The sequence below is a fragment of the Alosa alosa genome, chromosome 7, assembly GCF_017589495.1.
Source record: "Alosa alosa isolate M-15738 ecotype Scorff River chromosome 7, AALO_Geno_1.1, whole genome shotgun sequence".
NCBI classification, from domain to species: Eukaryota; Metazoa; Chordata; class Actinopteri; order Clupeiformes; family Clupeidae; genus Alosa; species Alosa alosa.
In genome coordinates, this window is record NC_063195.1 from 12,794,213 (window position 1) to 12,818,883 (window position 24,671).

At 38.9% G+C, this 24,671-nt stretch overlaps 1 protein-coding gene across 1 annotated transcript; it reads right to left on the bottom strand.

Moving 5' to 3' along the window:
* Positions 1-19,485: 19,485 nt before the first annotated feature.
* LOC125298466 lies at positions 19,486-23,033 on the bottom strand. Its single transcript, XM_048249218.1, has 4 exons — positions 22,296-23,033; positions 22,058-22,198; positions 21,643-21,729; positions 19,486-19,708 (listed from the first exon to the last, which is right to left on the bottom strand). The coding sequence occupies exons 1-4, from the start codon at positions 22,638-22,640 to the stop codon at positions 19,604-19,606; spliced, it is 678 nt and encodes a 225-aa protein (XP_048105175.1). The 5' UTR covers positions 22,641-23,033; the 3' UTR covers positions 19,486-19,603.
* Positions 23,034-24,671: the final 1,638 nt, after the last annotated feature.

A 24,671-nucleotide genomic window follows, 5' to 3' on the forward strand; every position in this document is an offset into this window, starting at 1 on the left:
GTCAAACTTTCATATAAATGTATAAGTAAGTCCAAAGCGCCACTTTTAAGCTTGTATGCGTTGTCGTTTTTTGGGTGAAATGACTTTTTGAATGGGATTCCTATAGGGCTAATACTTTTTTGATACAATCGCGTCAAAATCGCTATTTTTCAAATACTATGAAGGCTCGACACAACATGAAACTTTGATCGAAGTATCATCAGTGTCTCTACACATGAACTCGAGCATTGAGAACATTGTTGGTGTACACATTGAGAACATTTGGTGAGTTTACTAAAAGAGAGGTTTTGAACAACTCACTTGTTTTTTTCTGCTTGCTGCCATCTTGCAAGGAGTGAGTTGTCCAAAATCTTTCTTTTTAGTAAACTATGTGTAGGCCTACACGAGCAATGTTCTTAATGCTCGAGTTCATATGTAGAGACACTGATGATGCTTCGATCAAAGTTTCAAATTATGTCGAGCCTTCTTAGTGTTTGAAAAATAGCAATTTTGACCCGACCATGTAGCATAGGCTACTAAACTACAGTTTGACTCGGGTATGTTCGTAGCCTATTTCAAGTGACAAAATCTATGACTAAAGTTTAGCTGACGATATAACATCCTACTCCACTGTGACTTCGTTCATGACACTCCTGTTAATAGGATAAACTATTATTTACATTTGCTCAAAGATTTCATAAGTATAAGTCCTTTTCGCTCCCTACGTTGATGTATTCCAAGCGATCTGCTTCAGGGGCGGGGACGTATTTTTTTTTTTTTATTAATGCAATAACAGTATATACAAAAATTGAGACTAGAGACAGTAGAACACAGACATAAAGGAAAACATCAACAAAAATAAATAAACAAATAAAATAATATTATAAGAGAAAATAAATACAAGACATAATACAAATCATATGTTATGATTACAATGAGAGGAAGAGATCAGTCTTTCCACACTGTGTGAAGGACACATAGGAGTCTGTCGTTTTTTTTGTTGTCTTTACCACTCTGAGTGAACTGATGAGCAGGTTTACTTCTGCCTTAAAGGCACAAAAGGAAGGTCGTGCCTTCTGCCATTTTCGTTTATGGAGAAAAAATTTAGAGTGCAAAATAAGGAAGTTTACAACATATTCAAGTGAGCTGTTATCAGGGTTTTCATAATAAAACAAAACATCTTTAATATTTAGAGAGTAGGAGTCAAAAAGATGCCTGGATAAGTTGTTGATAAACAATGTGGTTTCCTTACAATAAAAAAAAAGGTGTTGCAGTGTTTCATCCTCATTACCACAAAAAGAACAAATAGCACTGACATCTGCATATTTAGCTATGCTAACATTCACTGGATATACCTTATGAAGAATTCTGAAGTGAACTTCCTTAATTTTATTAGTGATACAATATTTATAAGGTAACAGCCAAGCTTTATGCCAGTTGATGTCCTTAACAACAGATTGCAGTATAAAGAGGAAAAAACGCACGCACATCCCGATCTAATCCTGGGTGCTGGACAAAACACTTACGATGAGAGAGAGGGGAAAAGTCCGCAACACCAGGATATGCTCCCAAGTTATAGTTTAATTACCGGAAAATGGAAAATGTAGATATGTGTATGGATGTATGTATGCACTGCATTACTGAACATGTATTGGCTATTGCTGTGATTGGATAATTACTTGCCTGTGTAACACCACTGTGTGATCATGTGATCACTTAATTGTACATATGTCTTTGGATTGTTGACTCACGTCTGATGAAGGGCTTGAGTGGGCCCGAAACGTCACGGTAATTAAACTATAACTTGGGAGCATATACTGGTGTTTGGACTTTTTTCCCCCTCTCTCTTAACAACAGATTGCCAATAGAACTTGCCCCTTGGTGTAATTCTATTTTTAACCTGAAGGACCTTGCGAACATGTTTATTACTAAACTTTCTGTCCATTATATCTATCCCATTCAAAACTAGGTTATGTTGTATTATATCCTCTCCTCCAAAAGATAGATGATTCTTTATCAATTGGATTAATCCTTTTGGAATAGCCTTTATAAGCAAGCTAAATTCCCTAAACGGGACGGGGAAGTTATGACGTGACATAAATTGTTCATAAGTCAGAATTGCACCAGATCTGTCAAATAAAGAAATAACATTGTAGATTCAAAGCTGCCACCATCATACCTGTGCCGAAGAAAACTGCTCCATCCTGCTTCAATGACTACCGCCCTGTGGCACTGACACCCATCATCATGAAGTCCTTTGAGCGGCTTGTCATGTCACATATCAAAGCCATTCTCCCCCCCACCCTGGACCCCTTCCAGTTTGCATACCGAGCCAAGCGGTCTACAGAGGATGCAATCTGCTCTGCCCTCCACCCAGCCCTCACCCACCTGGAAAAAAGAGACTCATATGTGAGATTGCTGTTTATAGACTTCAGTTCTGCATTCAACACCATAATACCACAACAACTCATCTGCAATCTGGACAAACTGGGACTCAGTACCTACCTCTGCAACTGGCTACTGGACTTCCTCTGTCAGAGGCCCCAAGTAGTACGTGTTGGCAACAATACCTCAAGCAGCATCCCACTGAGCACAGGGCCCCCAAGGCTCGCGTGCTCAGTCCGCTGCTCTTCACCCTGCTGACGATGACTGCACTGCAACCTACAGCAACAATCACATAGTGAAATTTGCTGACGACACAACTCTGGTGGGTCTCATCACCAAGGGCTTACGGAGACTCAATACAGGTTGGAGGTCGACCATCTGACCACGTGGTGCAGGGACAACAACCTCCTGCTGAACGTCAGCAAGACCAAAGAGATTGTTGTTGACTTCGGAGAGGTCACACCCAACACCTGCCACTGACCATCGACGGTGCTGTGGTGGAGAGAGCGAGCAGCACCAAATTCCTGGGGTGCACATCAGTGAAGACCTCTCCTGGACCACCAACACTGCATCACTGGCGAAGAGAGCTCAGCGCGCCTGTACTTCCTCGCGGAAACTCAGGCGAGCAAGTGCTCCACCAGCCATCCTGACCACATTCTACCGAGGCACCATTGAGAGCATCCTCTCCAGCTGTATCGCTGTGTGGGGGCGGAAGCTGCACTGAATACAACAGGAAAGCCCTGCAGCGCATAGTGAACACAGCTGGAAGGATCATTGGTGCTTCACTCCCCTCCCTGAAGGACATTTACACCACCCACCTCCTCACCAATAAAGGTGACCAAAATTGTGAGTGATTCAAGTCACCCCGCTCACAATCTGTTTGATCTACTGCCCTCTGGGAAGAGGTACAGAAGCCTGCGCTCCCAAGACTACCAGACTCACCAACAGCTTCATACACCAAGCTGTAAGGATGCTGAACTCTCTCCCTCCTCTCCCCCCTCCACCCTCAGCTACATAACATCCTGGACATTGGACCCACAATGGCCGCCTGCACTACTCCACTTGCACACTTGTACACTTTACAACTTGGTGTTGTTGTCCTGAAAACACAACACATCTGCTGCTCTTAAATTACTTGCACCACTATGCCACTTTCTTTATTACTTAGGTCAAACAGAACTACCCAAGCCTTTTATTGGCCTGACTTTGCACTAGTATTTTATTGACTGTCCATGCACAATTTCAACCAAATTTTGCTGCTCTTATTTTTTCATTAGTATATGTGCCCTCTTATTTACTTATTTACTTACTTTTTTGTTTACTTGAATGTTATGTTTGTCTGTGGACTTAAATTGGTAAAATATGTCTTGTCTTCACCGTGGGATAGTGAGAAACGTAATTTCGATCTCTTTGTATGTCTGGAACATGTGAAGAAATTGACAATAAAGCTGACTTTGACTTTGACTTTTGACTTTGATTCCATGATCATACCATTTAGAGAAAAATATGGACTTGTTTTTAATCAGAATGTTAGCATTATTCCAAATAAGTGTTTTATGAGGTGAAAAATTGTGGCTATAGCATAGTTTCCAGGCTAGAAGGCATTGCTGATGAAATTTAGATCAGGGGCGGGGACGTAGTCATTGAAACACCATGCCTGGGTACGTAATCGCTCTCAGGGATGCCCTCTGTTCGCTGGTTGGTCGGCTGCCCAACTGCCGAAGTAAACGAGCGTGAATCAACCTATTCCAGACGGAGTACTGTAGGGAAAAGAAATCGACCGGAATGGAACAGACATAGCAAAAATGCTCATTTTGAGAACTAGATTTTGCATTTTGTTGTCCAGTGTGTAATGATTGATTAAAGGCACACTATGCAGGTTTTTAGCTTTATATGCAAGTTTTTTAGCTTCTTTTAGCTTCATTTACCTTCATTTAACAGCATTAGAGTCATTGGAATGGTTATATGACTTTTTTCGGGTTGAATGGTGGCCGTCTCGCTTCCTAGCGCCTGTGACCACCCTTGCAACTGTGGGCCGGCAGGCCGACGGCCTCAGTGTCAGGAAGTATAACGAGTGAAACAAATTGCTTTACTGCATTCAAATACACATACACGCCAGGCACCGGCTAGAAAAAGGTAGCGATGGAGTTTCTCAGACATTCGTCATGACAGAGCCAGCGAAAAAGAAGCAAAAACCAAGAAAACAATAAGGAAATTGCCAATACTGCATAGTTTACCTTTAAAGAGTGTTTTTGAATTGGCAACAAGTTGTAGTGTTTGAAGGCAAGATTTGCTTTTGCTGCATGTTTTAAGTGTTTTGAGAGAGTAACAGCCTTTTTCAAGCAAAATGTGTCATTTTGTCCAGAGTGCTTTTGTTCAGACATTGGTGTTAACTGTTTTGAGAACGTGATTTCAGAGTTGACACAAATATCAAAACGATCGAGAAAAAACTGTAAACAAAGAAATATCACCCATGTGTCTACGCTCAAAACAATAAGCCAAAAACTTAGAAATAAGACTTCACAGCAGGATAAAAATGACAAATAATAATACATTAACTTTAGTTGTTTATATGTAATTATGACCGCAGCGCAGGTTTAGTCAGATTTTTTTTTTTCTTTTTTGCATGTCCAAATTTCCGTCAAGGATTCCCGGGACACTGTAAGACCGGTGTAGGCCCCCCGCTGGACTGGACCCCCCGAAAGGAGGGTAGGGCAGACATAGTTTTTTGTGAATATCTTGAGAACCGTAGGGCCTAGGATGACCAACTTTTTGCGTATGTTTGCCTCCAGGGGTCATGTAAACCCATTCCATATGCACACATGTGCATAAACAGAGACACGCACACACATACATTTACAGTAATCCTACGTATGACACATACTCACACAGTAGACATATATATGCATGCATGCACATGCACACACACAGGCACATAAACAGGCAAACACACAAGCACATGCACGCACACACACCCACCCACATACCCAGACACACATAAACATAATCGTGTACACGCACACATGCATACAATTCAAGAATTTCTCAGAATTATGAACAGGCAAGATGGGGGTGGGGTTGTATAAAATGTATATTACATGTGAAATCTATGAACTAATCATGTTTTGGTACTTGTTGTCTAGCAAATACCAGTGAGAATTGAGTGTGCATAATGCAATTCAGTGAGACAGTTAGAATCATATACTGTATGCCTTTCAGCGTGACTTATTTTTGTGGAAAACATGTGCTGGACTGGGCGGCGGTCATATTTTGTACCGCTCTGCGGTAGATCTAGTTATTGAGTAAAGTTGAGGTGAATTTTGCAGGCTTCCCAGCATGCATCGTAATATTTAGTTTACTACACATAATCGTGAAACATGGTTACGTAGGATAATAATCCTGTCACTCAATACTACCAGAGTTGTAAACAGTGAACATGTAGACAACATAACAACGTCATCAGGTGCACAGATGTAAAAATGATTTTGCATGATTTTTTAAAAGTAAGTTTACTTGATTTTTTACTTTTCCACCTCAAAATTAAGTGACTCACAAAAGACAAAAACTGAGTTCTACTTAATAAATATTTTAAAGGAAAATTCCGTTTTTTAGCACTTTAAGGCCCTTTTCTGGTTTATTTTGGATGAACTAGAGTGGTGGACACCGAAATTTTGACGATTGGTCCTGTCTCAACTTTTCTGACTCGTTTTGAATCGCCTTTGACTACTCAGAGTGGCTGCCAACAGGCATGCTCAAACATGTCCTAAAACAACCCTTAACGTTCGTTTTCAAAACTGTGCAAGTGGTTAGTGGTGTTCACTGGGCTATTTGAAGTGTCCGTTTATTGCACATCATTTTTTACGTCATTCGTGTGTTGCCGTGTTGTTGCAAAATCCGCGGCATCATTTTATGCAAGCAAACCGCATACAGGGCAGCCGTAGCCCACTGGTTAGCACTCTGGACTTGTAACCGGAGGGTTGTCGGTTTGAGCCCCGACCAGTGGGCCGCGGCTGAAGTGCCCTTGAGCAAGGCATCTAACCCCTCACTGCTCCCCGAGCGCCGCCATTTAAGCAGGCAGCTCACTGCGCCGGGATTAGTGTGTGCTTCACCTCACTGTGTGTTCACTGTGTGCTGTTTGTGTTTCACTAATTCACTGATTGGGTTAAATGCAGAGACCAAATTTCCCTCATGGGATCAAAAAAGTATATATACTTATTTATTGTTGAGGTCAGACATGTTAACACACCTTGCACTCGCTTAAGTTTTTTACCCGTGTAACCTACACTGATCCAGTTCTGCCAAAGCCCTGCTTCTATCCTCACTGGTAGCTTACAGTACAGTGCTGTGTGGGAGGGGGAGGGGCTAGCGGCGAAAGCCAATGTGTGCTTCTTTTACCAATATATTTAACAATATCTTTTGCATTTCTTATTCAAACGTCAAATTTGGCACTGCACTTACTCATGCCCGTAAGACACCTGCCAAGTTTGAAATCAGTCTGACAAACGGTCAGCGAGATATGCGTGCCACAGACATTAGGACACACAGACACACGTCATTGTGCTCCTATAAGCTTTTGCAATACTATTTAGCCTACATTTAGCTTTCATTCAAAGTGACTTCAGACAGATGTCAATTATATTACAAGAGACTACAATGTCCACAGAGGAACTTGGGGTTAAGTGCCTTGCTCAAGGGGACAATGGTGAAAGCCGGGAATTGAACCCACAACCTTTCAGGGTACTGCATGCTAGCCCGGCTTCTTAACCACTACACTACCACTGCCCCTGAGCACTGAGATTTTCAAGCAATTTTCCGTCTCAAAGGTTCACATTTGTTTGATACTGTAGCTATGCTTAGAGATCAGTAGAATAGAGCACCGAAGCCATGATGTAGCATTGTCAAGGCAGCAATTCCACTGCATCTAAACAAATCAATCCAGCTATAGTATTCGCCATATCGGTGGCTTTCTTAATCTATTTAAATAATTGTACAACATTTCCATGACGTTAGTATATTTTTTTACACAGTAGGAATCACATATTACAACATATATTCATACCAACACAATCAAATTTGTGACTACAGAGTTTTATTTTAGCATGGGTTTTCTCCATAAAAGAGACCTTCATGTAACGTCATAGCATGTGTTTAAAATCCTTTAGTTCACGGACGTGTCTTGGCTTTATTTTCGAGGCAAAAAATGTCACTATTAACTCATTGAATGCCAAGCTGTTTTCGGAAGCTTTGTCCTAGAGTGCCAGCAATCTAGACCATTGTTGATGATTTTTGTACAGCCACAGCATATTCTGTGTTATAGCTATGAACACATACAATGGCTCGTTTGAAAGTTGAGACTTTAAGCTCTCAGTGGGTGCAAACCGTGTATTTCTACACGCCTCTGTTCCTGAGAAATCCCAAGCTAGTTCAAACAGTGGCTAGTTTTCATCAAAATCGCTGTTTTTTTTCTAGAAATGGAGGTATAACGTCTTTCATGAAATATGAAGTGTTGCCTGTAAAGGTTCCGGGAAGTGACCTAGCGAGACCTGGCGAGACTGCCACCTAGTGATAGACCCACAAAAATGGCCTGGTTTTGAGCTGACGTGCATGCGTCACTGATTCGACCCAAAGCGGCAACCGAGTTATGATAAAATGTCCAGATTGTGCGTTTTCCTGAGTTTTCGATCGTCATATATTTCATTTCCATTCATCACAGAGTTCCCAAAATCACATATAAGGTGTGTTAGAGTGTCTAGTTTTGTCATTTTTTTAAAAAAAAGCTAAAAACGTAATATTACGTTTTTGGCACTCAACGCATTTTGGCACTCAATGAGTTAACAGCCGCCAGTCTTTGATAAGATGTGAAATATTCACTGAAATTGTGTTTCTTTCTATTGTGCCTGCCAGGGAATCCATGTTATGTGGCTAGATAGATAGATACTGTAGATAGATAGATAGATAGATACTTTATTGATCCCCAAGGCTAAGCTGCTGACTAGCAGGTAAAACTTGTTTGATGGCTATAGACTACATTTAAAACAATTTATTGGCCAGAAACGATCCCACATGTCTACATTCATTGATATGAAGCCACTTCGAAAGTTTGTTTAGATCCAGTGACACTGCCGACATGAAAACGGAACGTCACATTTCGGTACTCTATTTCAGTAGAATTTTGTACTGGGTTCTATAGTATGTCTTATATGATGCCATTCTGCTCCTGGGTCCCCCCCTCCCTCTTTCTCCTTTCTTTTGGATTTGTTTTGATTTATTTACATGTGATGTATTCTTGGTTTATCTGGTTCATTTTGTATCTAAATTGTTTTGGGTTATTTGGTTGTTTACTGTTCAACTAACATCTAACTTGCACTTAGTGTCTGATTAATCATAGTTTATCACATTATTTTACGACTGATGTAATGTTCTGTCCTGAAAGACTCACAGCCAACCTTCACAGCCAACGGCATTCTCTTCCTGAGATGTGTCTTGAGCAGCCTACACCAAACGGAAGAAAAAAAGTATATTTATCATGTATATAAATCTGGTAAACACATGTATTTTTTCTAAATGTTTAAAATCTAAATGGTTATTCTTGCTGGTAGCCAATTCACCAAGTTTAACAAACAGAAAGCACATTCACTCACATTCAGGTTGTAATTTTGTAGCACACTTTTTGCAAAACTGTAAACACAACTCACTGATTTACTCTCAGTTTGCAACTTACTTACGTTAAAGCGATGGTTCAGAGTAATTTCACTCTAGGGTCCTTTGCACCATGACCCCGAGCCAAACACCCTCCCAGAACCTGTTTACCCTTGGTCGAACCCTGGTTGAGTAGCACAGTCAGAAACTAATGACTTTCTGCAGGCGCTAATGTAACCAACTTAGTATCTTGTAAATTACCCCACTAATAAATCCCAGAATGGTACGAAACTTCTACAGTAGTACAACTATGTTCTTTACTCATAAAACGAGGCATTGGAAAGTTTGTAAGTACACCAGGAGTTTATTTAAATAACACTTGCCTGATAGCTTCTCCTCTGCTGCTATCTACCGCTGCATCGACGTTGCTTCAGTGATTTGGGAAAAGCCTGTAAAAGTCCTGGCAGGAAGCGATTACATCAAAGTTTTTCGGTATATCCAGTTTTTAATATTTTTTTTTTTTCCAAAGTGTTTACAACTTAGTGTTAACTAATAATTATTGCAAACTGGTACTACTGTACGAACAAAATATTAGTGCATTCCTGGATCTACATCCTTATGCATGCTTCCTGTCAGGACTTTTACAGGCTTTTCCCAGACCAGGTTTTTTGGACCAGGTTTTTTTTTTTGTTGTTCAGTGGCATTATCATTTTTTGTGATGTTAAAGCTGCAGTTGGCAAGTCTGACAGATTGAGGGGACTTAGCCAACATTTTGAATGTCTACAACTCTCATGTCCCTCCCCCACTACCACCGAGCACCCTCTTATCAAGTTTGTGCTCGTCAGTGCGCACCAGACTGCACCAGACTGTGATTGACAGTCACATTTATATATATATATATATACACACACACACACATACATGTACCCTAAGCACACTTTCTGGAGAAATAATTTAGCTATTAGCGAGCTATCACCTGTTTCTCTTCTCTGAAGTTAAATTTCAATTGGGACTTTGAGGCAAACGGGGGGCTATTTTTCAGCTGAAAATATGTCTTCTCTCAGCCAAAATCAGGTGAACAAATTGATAGAAATATAAACAAGGAAATAGAGACAATATAAAATCCATGTTTTTTGCCCATTACATGTTTTCAAGATGACTTTGAATGTACAACAGAGAGATATAGAATCCCCTTATGTCAAGATGATTGAAGGGGTCAAATGAGGTAAAGGTCAAATTATAAATTCAGCTGATTCAGGGGGGCGTTACCTTCCAGATCATTCTTGATCACGTGATGTAGGCGTGGCTTATGACGTCATGATGGGGAGGTCTTATTTCTGTAGGCGTGGCTTATGACGTCATGATGGGTAAGTCTTATTTCTGTAGGCGTGGCTTATGGCGTCATGATGGGGAGATCTTATTTCTGTAGGCGTGTCTTATGACATCATACAAAGGGGTGGGGGAGTTGTTTTCTGGAACTTTCAGCTTAGCGTGGGTGTAACTTTGCTTTGTACCTTGAAACCGTAAAAGTTTTTTTTTTTTTTTAATTCATTTAAAATGTATTATTGAAAAATAAAAAAAGAAATTAAAATAAAAGTCTGTAAAGCACAACCAGAGTGTGAGAGGGGCAACCGTGTTGAACAGTGTTGAACCGTGTTGAAGCGGTTAAGTTTGCGGGTGCCCTGTGGGCGGCGCGTGGCTTTGCGAGGGGCTCTGAACTCTGGGGAAGCTTGGGATTCCTTAGGATTCCTCGGTCCCTAGTAGCGGGGGCAGGGGGCAGGCAGGCAGGCAGGCAGGCAGAGTCCCTGGGATGAGGCTCAGAGAGACACAGAGAGAGAGAGCAAAGTCCGGAGCTCTTAGACACAGAGCAAAGTCCGAGCTCTTAGAGAGAGAGAGCAAAGTCCGGAGCTCTTAGAGACAGACAGAGACAGAGACAGAGAGCAAAGTCCGGAGCTCTTAGACACAGAGAGAGACAGAGCAAAGTCCGGAGCTCTTAGAGACAGAGAGACAGAGCAAAGTCCGAGCTCTTAGACACAGAGAGAGACAGAGCAGAGACAGAGAGCAAAGAATCCGGAGCCTCGCACGTCTTCTCCCTCCGACGGTCTGACTGAAAGTGGCCGAGAAGAAGGGAAGGTTTAGGGGCGTGATCAAGGGGTTGAACTCGCGCATGCGCATGTATGTTGCAAACGTAGGGGTATTCCTTAACCCTCAAGTCACGCTACGTCATCAAGCACGAGGTTCGCACGAGGTTCGCAAACACGCGGAGAGAGGATAAAAGGAGCAGATGCAAACGGGCCCCGGTGACCTTTTTAAAATTATCCTTCTCTGCAGCATCAGCGCTCATAAGAGGTGAAACCTAGGTTAGCCATTGTGTGAAAATGGCTGAGCAGAGAATTCCTTCTCCTGCACGGAGGGTCCCGTTACAGCCTGCAAAGCCTTATGACCCGCGATTGAAAGTTCAAGCACAATAGAGGGTAGTGTAGTATTACATACATGTAGCACATGTTGCAAACGCGGACATTCCTTAAGCAGTAAGACACGCTGCGCCGTCAAGCACGAGGGTCGTAAACACAAAGAAGATAAAAGAGCTAGAGAGAAAGAGCTAGAGAGAAGGAGCAAACATGGCTGAGAGAATGAACGCTAGCTGCAATGAGGAAGAGGCGCTCACTATTGATATGGATGCTGTTGCGGGGCCGTCTAGCGGACCAGTCACTCCTAAAAACAGAATTTCTAAACCTGACCAAGGCCTGGCGAACGCTCCGGCGAGGAAAAAACCGAAGCCCATTTTTACCTCCAGATATCAAGATCCTCCTCCCAACGAGTTAGGAGGAAAAGAGAGATGGTGTAATATCATTTTAGGCTACGACTTTTATTTGCAATTGGGGCAACTGAGTCTGTTGACCTCCGGACAACGCCATCATTCTGAGATCTTACGACTTTAAAACGTGTCAAGGAATCATCGGTAACTGTTTGAAAGGTAAAACGGAGGGAGAAGAGAGTATCTCTGCGATGTGGTGTCTCCATTACCTACAAATGATGAGAACGTGTATATCGGGTGTTTTGTTGCCTGAAAAATGAAGCTCCGCCGTCTTTCTTTACTCTCTCTCGTCAAGTGGGTGAGGATGAAGAAAAGGCTACAGTGTAAATTGTGATTAGTTCACTTTACTTAAAAAACTGTGAAAACCTGTTGCCTTAGAAAAAGTAAGTAAATTAACTTGGTAAAGTTTGTTGTACTGTATATTGTATAATATTCTGAGTTGTAAGTTCGTACGAAAGTTGTTGTTACTCATACACTCACAAACACACACACACACATCCATATGTACATGTATACAGACACACACACATTCGACAAAATGTAGTCATTCAAACTAACTTGAGCTTCAAACTAACTTGCTTGCTTACTTAAAGATTATCAAGTAATTATTCCAGTTGTTAATACATCTTATATAGCACATTAACTTCCACAATTTTGCATTGACCTAGAATGTAATGCTAAACTGTTTTCATTCAAATAATGACAAGATTTACCATAAACATTACAGAGTGTGCACCCTGCATGTATGAAACTCAGGCTTTTAATACACATTTTTAGTTTGTGCAGAAGGTGATGTTGGAGTTAGCCTTAAGGGGTTGCATGAGAAATGTATGTTAGATTGTGTAAAATACCCTATAGGGTTTATAGGCATATTAAGGCCTGCATCTGCATAATCTATCTTTAATAATCAATTTTTCTGATTTTTCATAAAGCCAGATTGTAGGCCTATTCGAGTATATACTGTAGACATATCAGCCTCACTACTTTAACTAAAGCAAACATTTTATATTCAACAGTTAATATCGAGATTGGATGTCAGTTGTCAATAAAAGACTGCGTCGTTACATTCCTTGTGTCACTGATTCCTTGTGTCATTGTCTTCTGCCCCACACATTCTTTATACAGTACATAGCTCCGAACCCTCATTATAGCCCCAAAATGAACACGGAATTCCACTAAACGTAGCATTCTACCATTCTGCCTAAAGCTAGCCTCTAGTGTGAATTTGGTGAGGTTTCACATGTACTCTTCAGTTTAGAGATTGAGGCGTCTGATGCTCTGTGTTTCCGTGTGATAGTGAGGCCTTGCTGTTCCGGACAGTATTATTTGGCGACCTTCAACATTTTATCCATTCCTACTTGTGATAATAAACTGTATAAAATAATAAACTCTCTCGTTCAATCCTTAATAATAAGCCTAATAAGGCTCATTTCCATAACGTTACACTTTCTTCATGGAATGGTGGGCATTTCATTCATTCATCATTGCTCTGTAAGCATTCTTATGCATCGTTCATTTCTGAACAGAATTCACAATCAAATTGACAGATTCACATTGTCAGATTCAGATGTTTTTTTTTTTTTTTAAATGTTTATGTGCACTGAGTAATACTTACTTGACTTACTTACTTAGATATAACTTCATCTAGATAAGTTCCTTTACTTGTCTTTTCCGGGCAATCGGTTTCCAAATTGTTTAAAGTGTAGTTGTATAGTTAACACATCAGATTTTACAGTGTACATTACTGCGTGTACATGATTCAAGTGTAATCGGATAATTTGGTGTGTTTGTGATTTGACAACAAAATAGAGTTTCATTTTAAAACAAGTGTTTCATTTTGTAAAAGATCCGAGGGATTCTGTTATTTGGCTGTGGCGGCTGTGTGTTAATTGTGTTTTTCGAAGAAAAAAAAAATTGAATTTGAAATTTCAAAATTCTGCTTAAGCAACGGAAGGGGAAAAAAACTGTAACAACAGTTCTGCTCACACCGTTCTCTAAAAATTTGCTCCACGATCTTACGAAGCCCCCTTTAGTCAAATAAATCTCCTCAGGTTGTAATTTTAGGCTATTCTCTTTTGACAACTCAACTGTTTCCACAACTTTGTTTTCTGGAGATTTTAATCATTTTACATCTCTGAATGACAATATATCTTGTTTTATACTTTGAGAATCCCCACATTTTTTTGTTTAGATCAGAAAACCGCATCGGAAATCAGTTTCCGTCCTTTAATAGAGCATTGTTCAATTTCCAATAACCCCATAGTGATGGAAAATCTGAGGGGTCTGTTTATCCGGACAAATAGCAGACTGGGGAAACGTAAGACATGATCAATCCACGATTTGAGCGTTACGTTTTTTATTTGATACAGTGATGTCCAAACCTCCTGCACATATCTGTACATACAGTAGGCTACTGTGCATATCCGTCTATATGGTTTTCTTATAATATATTCTGTAAATAAGCTGCATACATCTATAGTATTCTCTATTATAAAGTTACTGCTACTTCATTGCACATATCTGTAGCCTACATGCTGTTCATACATTGTTCATATGCTATATAGGCCTGCTGCTAATACGCTGCACATATTTACCTTCTTCTATTCTTTTCAATTTCTTGTCCCGTCCGTCTATAATTTATATATCACATTGCACTTTCCTGCTTTTTTTACACTTCTGGTTAGACGCAAACTGCATTTCGCTAACTTTGTACTTGTACTCTGCATAATGCCAATAAAGTTGAATCTAATCTAAGACCCAGCAATTCAAGTTGAATCTAATCTAAGACCTATCGTAAGTCAAGCATCACACCGGCAAATTTATGGGCGATGTATTCGAAGTCCTACCAAGACTCTTTGTGTTGCACCCTGTGCATGTAAAATGTGCTATATAAATAAATACTTACTTACTTACTTAACGGAGCGCACAAACTTTCTTTTCAAAATGGCGGACATAGCATTTTTCTCATTTTTATAGCGACGCAAGGGGTGATTGATGACATTTTTGGGGGGGTGTTAGTTTTTCACAGTGTTTCATTGGTTGATAACAGATCAGGGGGGAGTGTTGTAACATAAAGACATAAAAAGCATCGGGTAGGTGTGTACCGAGTAACTAACTTTCAAGACGGTCAAACCAATAACTTGTCAAGAGTTTCTGGACCTGTATTTACAAGGATGGCCAAATCGCATACACCAAGAGTATCCGTTTCCAAGAAAAGAGTTACGCTCACGTCGGTTAGCAGCAGGCTAATGGATCCTGAAATAACTTTTACCATCCTAGAGTACCCCCCACACTCATCTCTGTGGTCCATCATACAGAGGTCAGACTGTGAGGGTCCCTAATACAGTTCACTGATTCTTGGGAATTTGTATAAAACAGGTTTTAATTTTGAAAATAAAAAGTTTGTGAAATTATAAAATCTGAAGATACATCATTATAGACCAAGGTATTGGCTGTTCAGCAATGTACTGGTGCAACCTCCTCATTTTATATTTTCCTATAAGTAAATTTATATCATTATATGGGAGAAAAATCACTTTCAGTGACATTATACACAATGCTACGCATGAATGCAGGTACAATAAATGATAACATTAAATCATCTTCATATTAAAAACACATTCATATCAAAACATCAAAGTATCTTGCATTCATATCAATATACTTATGCAAAACATGCTCTTTATGTAAGTGTAAATAATAAAACACTTTGATTTACAATATTTTGCCTGAGTAGCCATATTGTGTATATGCAAAAAAAAAAATGAACTTGCATGATAGGTGGTCAACACTAATAACACTTTTATTTTATCTATATTACAGCAATATTTGACTTAGTGACATTTCACACAAAAAACCTTGCATGCTTTCAAGTTCATGTCAATGAGTGATGAAAATACACTCTCTGCTTACCGTCACCATTACAAATGCATAGAGAATGTTACAGAGAAAAGCTCCCAGCACTATTGCATCTTGTGCTTGTCACTTAAGGTTTTACAAAATTACTAAAGTCATTGCAGTAACTTTGCAGAAGCTATTATCTATTATCTTATTTTCATGTTTGGATTCATAGCCATAGACCATAGAATTTAGGTCAACAATGTGTTTCTTTAAGTATGATGTAATGAGTCATTTAGCAACATTTTAGAGTAGTATCTCAGAAAACAATGCACAAGCCTTGGGAAACATGAGCAAGCCTGTAAAAACATACAATATGTTCATACCATCACCAATAAATAAATAAATCAGAAAACACACTCCAATCCTTCCAACTGGGTAGTCATCATCGGTGACTTTACATCATTTGAATACCTGTGTGTGCACACATTACTGCAAGCCTTCTCCTCAGATTTTATTATTGACAATTTACATGTCTTCAAAACATTCAGCTAAAGTCTTTCTTGAAGAGCTAGGTGATATGCTGTCAGTCATTTGCATAGAGTTTGACTGTCTTATCAGTCAGTCTTATCAGATTATATCAGAGGATCTAAATTTATGTGTGGATAATCCTGAAAACAATTATGCCAAGGAATTAATGTACAGGGGGCCAACACACTCTCTTAGCCATACCCTCGACTTTGTTATCACAAAGGTTCTCAATGTCTCTACAACTGTTAAAGACCTGACCTTACCCGATCATTTCTGTGTTCTTTTATAATGTCTATGTTCCCAATAACATTTCTATGATGACAAAAAAAGGAGAATCATAAATGGCTCTCTTTGAGCAAGCACTTTCACAGACGTCAAGTCTACTTTCAGACGGTAGAAGACTAATTGGATGACAAAAATGACAACCATTATGGATGACATTGCTCCATTACAATTCAGGAAAGTTAAGGACAAACAAAGCACCATGGAAGCAAAATCCAGCGGTTAAACTCCTAAAAAGAGAGTGTAGGAAGACCGAAAGAAAATGGCGTAAATACAAACTTCAGATCCGCATTGAGATCCATAAAGAGATGCTCCGCACATACAGTATAACTCTGACGTATGCAAAGGAAGATAGACTTTCTTTTCTAACATCATCAGTAGAAGTTAAAATAACACTATTTTCAACCGTCAAGAAGTTAACAAATCCCCCCTCAAAATAAATGCCTGAACTTCTCTCAACTAGTCATCTTTTTCAAAGGTAAAATTTACAAAATCCGTCAACATATCTGCTCAATTACTACTTCAACATCAGGAATTTCCAGCTACAAATAGAGGGAAACTTAACTTGACAGAGAACAGAGTTCAGCTTGATAGACTACAAAACACTTGAAAAAAACGGTACAGCTCTGTCGCCAAATGACTATGGTTCCCTAGAATCTCTGTCAGTGTATTGAGCAAATGAACAAATGGATGTCTCAAAATTTTCTTCAGCCGAACAAAGACAAGACGGAAGTAATAGTATTTGGTAAAATGGAGGAAAGACTTTGGGTTGCCACACTCTTTGACACAAAAGGGTTGAAAGCAAAGTATACTGTTAGAAATCTGGGTGTATTAATTGACAGTGATATAAATTTCAACAGCCACATGAAAGCAATAACTAGTGTAAATCAGCTTTTTACCGTCTCAAAAATATTGGCAAATGTTTGACATGTCAGTTCTCATTTGCACCGCTGGTTAGATGAAAAATAATGTTTCACCCGTGCAATGACAATAAAGTTGAACATACTCTAATCTAAAAACTTAGAAATATGAACTAAACGTGAATTTAATCTTAGTGGAACAAAATCTTCAGCACATCTTCTACTTCCTCAAAAATATATGAACTGACTTACAATGAGTATAAGAAAAATGAACCGCTTCATTCTCAATACCAATTTCAAATTTTTGTCTGAAATTGCACAGCGCCTGCTTCAGAGGCCACCTAGTTGGGCCTATCCAATGCTTGACCTCTTTGGACACTGTAGTTAGACAGAGACACTGTAGTTTCTTTGGAAACAATCAGAATAACTGTACTGACACAGAGTTACAAAGGCTAGAATATAGATTTTTTTTTCTGTCGGATTACAAGCATCTCTGAACTGACCACATTTCAACCATTATTTGCCAAGATATGCTCATGCGTTTCGTAAAATGCCCTATGGAATCTCCCCATAGGACTATTGGTTATCCAAAATGCATACTGACAATCAAATGCTTACATGCATATGAACCCCTTTTGTGTAGAAGCATAATCTTGGTCTCAAATGAAAGATAACACTCTGAAGTTTCTTGTAGACTATTTGGATTGTATGTCAGGGTTTCTGATATAGAATGACTACACAAAATATGGAATAATTACACAAAAGTCTCATTTTGTTCCATTTTCTTTGTTGCTTCAATGGGTGTGTATAAGATGGACTATACATCTGCACAACTAATATTGGATAAAACAGCATGAAGATTCCATTTCTATGGATTCCTGTGAATATGTCAAGACCCAATATGCTGAATCTACTTATTGCTAAGGATATACACTGCAGTTAGAAGATAGGGAAGCACCAAAGGTGATAGAGGGAGAGGAGGGCATTTTTGATGAAATTTAAGTGAGACATAGTAAGATTAATCTGACAATGTAAAGCACTATACACTCTAAAAAATAATACACTGTCTCAACTTAAAAAAATTAAGGTAACAATTTGCATGGATCTTTTTAAGTAATTTCAACTTGGCTGTTTTTGAGTAAATATTGCGAGACTTATATAGTTAGACCAACTCAATTTGTTTAGCACAAGCAACTGAATTATATTGTGATCAAATTAATATAATTAAGTTGGTTCAACTTAATTAAGCTTTTAGAGGACAAATAAAATTAGGTTGATTGTGCTAAACTATTTGAGTTCTTCTAACTATAAAGGTCTCACAATATTTACTCAAAAACAGCGTAGCTGAAATTACTTAAAAAGATCCATGCAAATTGTTACCTTAATTTTTTTATGTTCTAGTAACTTATTTCACGTATGTCTGAATAAAAACACAAAGCAATTCCAATTAATTTGTTTATTATTAACGCAATGATAAAACATTTATGGCAATAACATTCTTAGTCTGACTAAGCATCAAAAAACAAAACATTACCTCATTTTGCACATTGTCCTTTGTAGACAATGTTGCTTTTCTTAAAATAAAATAATAAAAGAAATCAGATTTGGAACACTCAATTCCAAGAGGCAGTGTTATTTATGTGTGTATGAGCAACAAAACTTTGATACATTTCCTGAGGAACATTTTTCAGATACATTACCTTTGGACTTAAGTTTTCTTTCAACTTAAGGAGTATATATGAAAAGGAACTTGTAAGGCAATATAATTTTTACTTTGTACCTTTTTGCTTTTCTTAAAATAAAATTATAATACAAATTTGAATTTGATTAATAAAACATTAAATTGCATGTCAACAGTGCAAGACTTCTGTATAAGCAACAACATTGTTATCCATTTTCTGAGGAACATTTTTTAGATACATTACCTTTGGGCTATAGCTTTCCGATCATTCAACTTACAGTATGGAAAAGGAACTTGTAAGGCAATGGAACTTTTACTTTGTACCTTTTTGCTTTTCTTAAAAAAATAAAAAAATAATAAAAAAAAAAAAAAAAATACAGAATTGGATTAAAACATATCAAATTGCATGCCAACAGTGCAAGACTTCTGTATGAGCAAAAAAACTTGCCATATCATTGATACATTTTCTGAGGAACTCAATGACAGCAGCTTAATTCTTCACATCTTTAGCACAGCAGCCTATTTTTTAGAGACATTACCCTTGGGCTAGCTTTCAGACCATCCAGCTCAAGGAATATCTTTTGAAATACCTCAAAAGTATGCCTCAACTCCCTTGGATAGCTTAGGTTGAGCGAGTAGATCAGCCCCATTAGCAAGGCACATCTTCATCAGGTCGTTGGTAATGTCCCCATCATCCTAATCAGAAGCAAAGTAAGTGTTTTAAAGGAGAATTCCAGTGTGATATTGACCTAAATTGTGTTGAAACATGATAACGAGTGTGAACGTATGTCTCATAGCTCATCTCTGCTTGTCCCCTGCACTCTGAAATCAGGTATGATAAGGGATCAGATTCCAAAAATAATTCTGTGGAAATGCATGAATTCCAGTTGCTGCTACAGGGAGCAACTGGAATCCATGCATTTCTACAGAATTATTTGAACTAAATAGTGACTAAATTCAAGATGGCGGCAAACGGTAAACTTCCTGAAGGTACTGTCTGTATAAATCATCTTGTAAATAAACTACCAGTGCTTTTTAAAGTTCTCAATGTCTCGTTTTAAATGTGAGGGCCCTCGGAAGTCTACCAATGAAGTGTGGAGCTACTTTGAGCCTCCTAAATGGTGTAAAACAGTGATTTATTTGCATGGCTAGGCTGGTGCCCGAGGCACCCCTTTGAAAACCTGTTGGTAGCATCGGCTAACTAAGCGCCAGATTTCGGAGTGCAGGGGACAAGCGAGATGAGCTACGAGACATACGTTCACACTCGATATCATGTTTCGACACACTTTTGGTGAATATCACACCGGAATTCTCCTTTAAATAATCATATTTAATATCAGAGTAAAATAGTACAGTGTTTTTAAATATACAGCACTGTGCATAATAAATTAAAAGACACCCATGCTAAAGTTGACTAAAAAGAGGAAAACATTTTTTTAATAGTATTCCTTAAAATACAGGGGGCATAAGTAAGGAACCGCCTATCTTAAATTCCCATAGAAGCAGGCAGATTTGTATTTTTAAAGGCCAGTTATTTCATGGATCCAGGATACTATGCATCCTGATAAAGTTCCCTTGGCCTTTGGAATTAAAATAGCCCCACCCTTCACCTACCCAGAGATTGGCATGGTTTTATTTCAGTTAGAAATAATAGCTGGTTTGATTCGCATTGAGAGATGATCTTATAAAAAGTACTCCACGCCAATCTCTAGGTATGGTGAAGGGTATGTGATGTGGAGCTATTTTAATTCTTAAGGCCAAGGGAACTTTATCAGGATGCATAATATCCTGGATCCATGAAATAACTGGCATTTAAAAATAAACTTTAGCATGGGTGTCTTAAAGCGTAACTTTAAGCCAAAATGCATCCCAGGGTGTTTTTGTGAATGTACCCGAGTCAAACTTTAGTTTAAAAGCAAAATTATGTCTGATCGGCACTTTTGAGCTTGTCCGTGTTGTCGTTTTCGGGTCCAATGGCCATTTGAATGGGAATCGTAGGGGCACTACTATTTTGATACATGATCGCGTCAAAATGCTATTTTTAAAACGCTAAGAAGGCTCAACACAACATAAAACTTTGATCGAAGTATCATCAGTGTCTACACATGAACTACACATGAGCATTGAGAACATTGTTTGTGTACACATAGTTTACTAAAAAGAAAGGTTCTGGAAAACTCACTCATTGACTGGCAAGATGGTGGCGAGCAGAAAAACCAAGTGAGTTGTTCAAAACCTTTCTTTTAGTAAATTCTGTGTACACAAACAATGTTCTCAATGCTCAAGTTCATGTGTAGAGACACTGATGATACTTTGATCAAAGTTTCATGTTTTGTAGAGCCTTCTTCGTGTTTTAAAAATGTAAAAAAATTGCTATTTAAAAAATATGTGTTGAAAAATGATCATGTATCAAAATAGTAGTGCCCCTACGACTCCCATTCAAAAGGCCATTTGACCCGAAAATGACAACACAGACAAGCTTAAAAGTGGCGCTTCGGACGTAATTATGGTTTTAAAGGAAAACCGAAAGTTTGACTAGGGGACATTCACAAAAACACCGTAGGATACATTTTGGCGAAAGTTACGCTTTAACTTATGCACAACACTATACACTACTCAGATTTACCTACCTCTTTGAAGAGGTCTTCCTCCTTTTCTTTTAGGAACACAATGATGGCACAAATAGCAACCTCTCTTCTCATTTCCACAGAATCATCCTAAGAAGAATTTTGAAGACAGGCTTTTAATAATTACCACTTCTCACTGAGAATAGCTGAAGGATGACTGGACTATAGCAATTAGTGATACCCTGGAAAATGAAATAATAAATTGATAAAGAAAGAAACCTATTATAACTCAATTCAATTGCTAGTATTTCAACAAATGTTTTTAAAGAGCCATTTTAATCTAAGGACTGCTTTTGAATCTAACTTGTTTTGTTTCCTGTTTTAGTAATTATATAGGCCGGAGCTCTGAGGGCCTTGCCATGACCTATAAGGAAAAAGTTGTTTTCTACTTGAAATTAACTGTTATGTTCATTCATACCTCTAGCAACATGTTCTTTATTCGCTGAATATTTATTTTTGCAGCCCCTCCTTCTGAGGACACCAAGGCCATTATTTTTGGGGAATACTGGTCCAGTTTGGCCAGGTTAATGGTAGAGATGCGTGTGAATTCTTCATTTATCTGTAAAATAAAGGCACAAAATAAAAAGGCACAATATTAAAAAATTGACCCCAATATAGCACATAACCTGCAAACCATTTTATGAAAAAATGCTTACCTGAGCTGCATCAAAAAGAACAGGCCATCGGCCTATTAAGTCACTGACTGCTGGTGCTTCATTGACGATTTCTTGCCTACGAATGGAGAAAGTCTTCGCCATCTTTTCCGTGATGGTCTGATGGTTGTCCCTCTTGTTTACTTCATCAAACAGGTTCAGTCTCTCATTTTCCAAGCTTCCTTCAGTTTCTCCTTGTGGGTGAGGGGGTAAATAGTTCACCTCTGCCCTTCTGGGCTTTTTTATATTTTTTGCAGGTGCTCGGTCACATGCTGTCTTCTTTCCGATAGAGTTCACATCAACTTCAGGACATCCTAGCGCTCTCAGTTTTGATCTATAATTTCCCATTTTATATTTTAGTCTTTGTAGCCATCCATAGCATCCATTATATGATCCCGGCTCTTTAAGGGAAGGATGCTTTTGAACTAGTGCTAAAGCAACATCAGACAATTGTGCATTTGTTGGGTAGGCCCCATACTGAAAGACAGTTTCAGCCACTTTCTCAAGGATATCTGGGAGGATTGAGGTAAATACCAGATAAATTCCATTCTTTTTGAAAGCTTCATTTCTTGACGCTAGCACAAGTTCTGTGTCATAGGCAAAACGAGGTATTGGAAACTCAGTAGGCCAACACTGAGAACGCCGAGTCGTGTGTTCAGGTGATGGGAGGATTACTGTATCAGCCGATCCAGTAGAGCAACTGCTGTTAGGACTGATGGAGGTCACTGAAGGATGGTCGGAGGTATGGATGGAAGTCTCATTTTCATCTCCAAAACCTGCATCCTTATAATGCAAAGCGAAGTTCCCGTTAAGCTCAAATGTCTCTCTCACAATTGATTCAAGTTCAGCCACAGTCGCAGGGATTCCATGAGGCAAGTCCAGTTTGCGAATGTCATGGTCCTGAAGAATAATGCGGAGTTTGGCTAATTGAGACATTGGGGCATCTGTAAGAGAAACCATATCACTTCAATTAGAGTAACAGCAGATTACATCCAGTCAAATCCTCTAAACTTTGAATATCAAAAAAGAACATAAACACTGATCCAGAAAGAAACTGGCTTTCACACAACACTGATATTTTTTAAATTAACAAACTACACACCAAGTCTTCAGTCTTAACTTAAAATCATTTTTGTCAAACTAACAAGCAGATACATACATGGAACCTGTAGAAGTGGGTAGTGTGGGTAGTGCTCTAGAAAATGATGCTTCGGAATTAGTGTTTGCTGTGGGAAAGCTGCCAGGAATCTGTGCCGATGCTCAGAAATCTTGCTGTCAAGGTAACATAGTTGAGTCTGTATGAACAGAGGCAATAACAAGTTCAACTATGTCCTTTAGGTTAAGAAGGACCAGCCATTTTGGATCACTCTCTGGTATTCTTTCTCCAACTATCAGAGGAAGGAGGCAAAGCAAAGCCCAATTTTCATGGGCATTCCCACCCACACTTTTTCTTTTGGCATAGCTCAATGGAACTGGTTGTGGAACTGGTTGTGTTTTTATCCTAGCATCTGTATGGGAACTCTAATCAATTGATTTAGCTCATTAAATGTGATTTCTTGACAGATGTGTTCGTAGGCTGCCTAATGTTTTAAATGAGCAATAACACTCCCAATAAAGGCAAGGAGAAAGGCAAAAATATTTTCCATCATGGCCTTGTCTAAGTCTATAATGCTTTAAAGGGAAACTTGGCAGGATTTCCCCTTCTGCTGGAGAAATTGTGCATTATGCTATTTCAAACTGTGGAAAAAGGTAACGATAAAGCACATGGATTTGTTTACAAGCTAGCAAAACGGTTAGCATAAGTTCGGCTGACAATGTGGATATTACAAGGTAAGAAACGCGATTTAAAACGAGTTTCTTGTATCTCACTTCTCTTTCCTGGACGGTAGTCTCAATGTTGCAAGGTTGGTTTTCCGCCTGGGGACACTAGGGGCAGCGGGAAAAGTCACCATTTTCACCGAAACAGATCATTTAACCATCCAAATGATTTCTAAACGGGTTTATTACGTTGAAATAGTTGCCAAGTTTCCCTTTAAGAGATCAGTCTTTCTTGGTGTTTCAAATTTGCACATTTTACAGATACAATTCATTTTTTAAAGTAAAAAAGTAGGCCTATTACTCAATTTATAGGCGATTCAGAGCTCTAATGCTTGCCACAGCTTTCCCAGCAAACAGTAGCCTAATAACTTATTTTGCCATCATAATGCTGCCTTTTGTATCATACTGTTCAAATTTAACACAGAAAAAACCCCCGCAAGCTCAAAGAAAATGAGGTGGACACGCAACATGTGGACATACAAAGCAATGACACATGTCCGTTATCTAACATTGTTAAATAAAAAAAAAAATAATAATAACCTTATGTACTGCTATGGATGG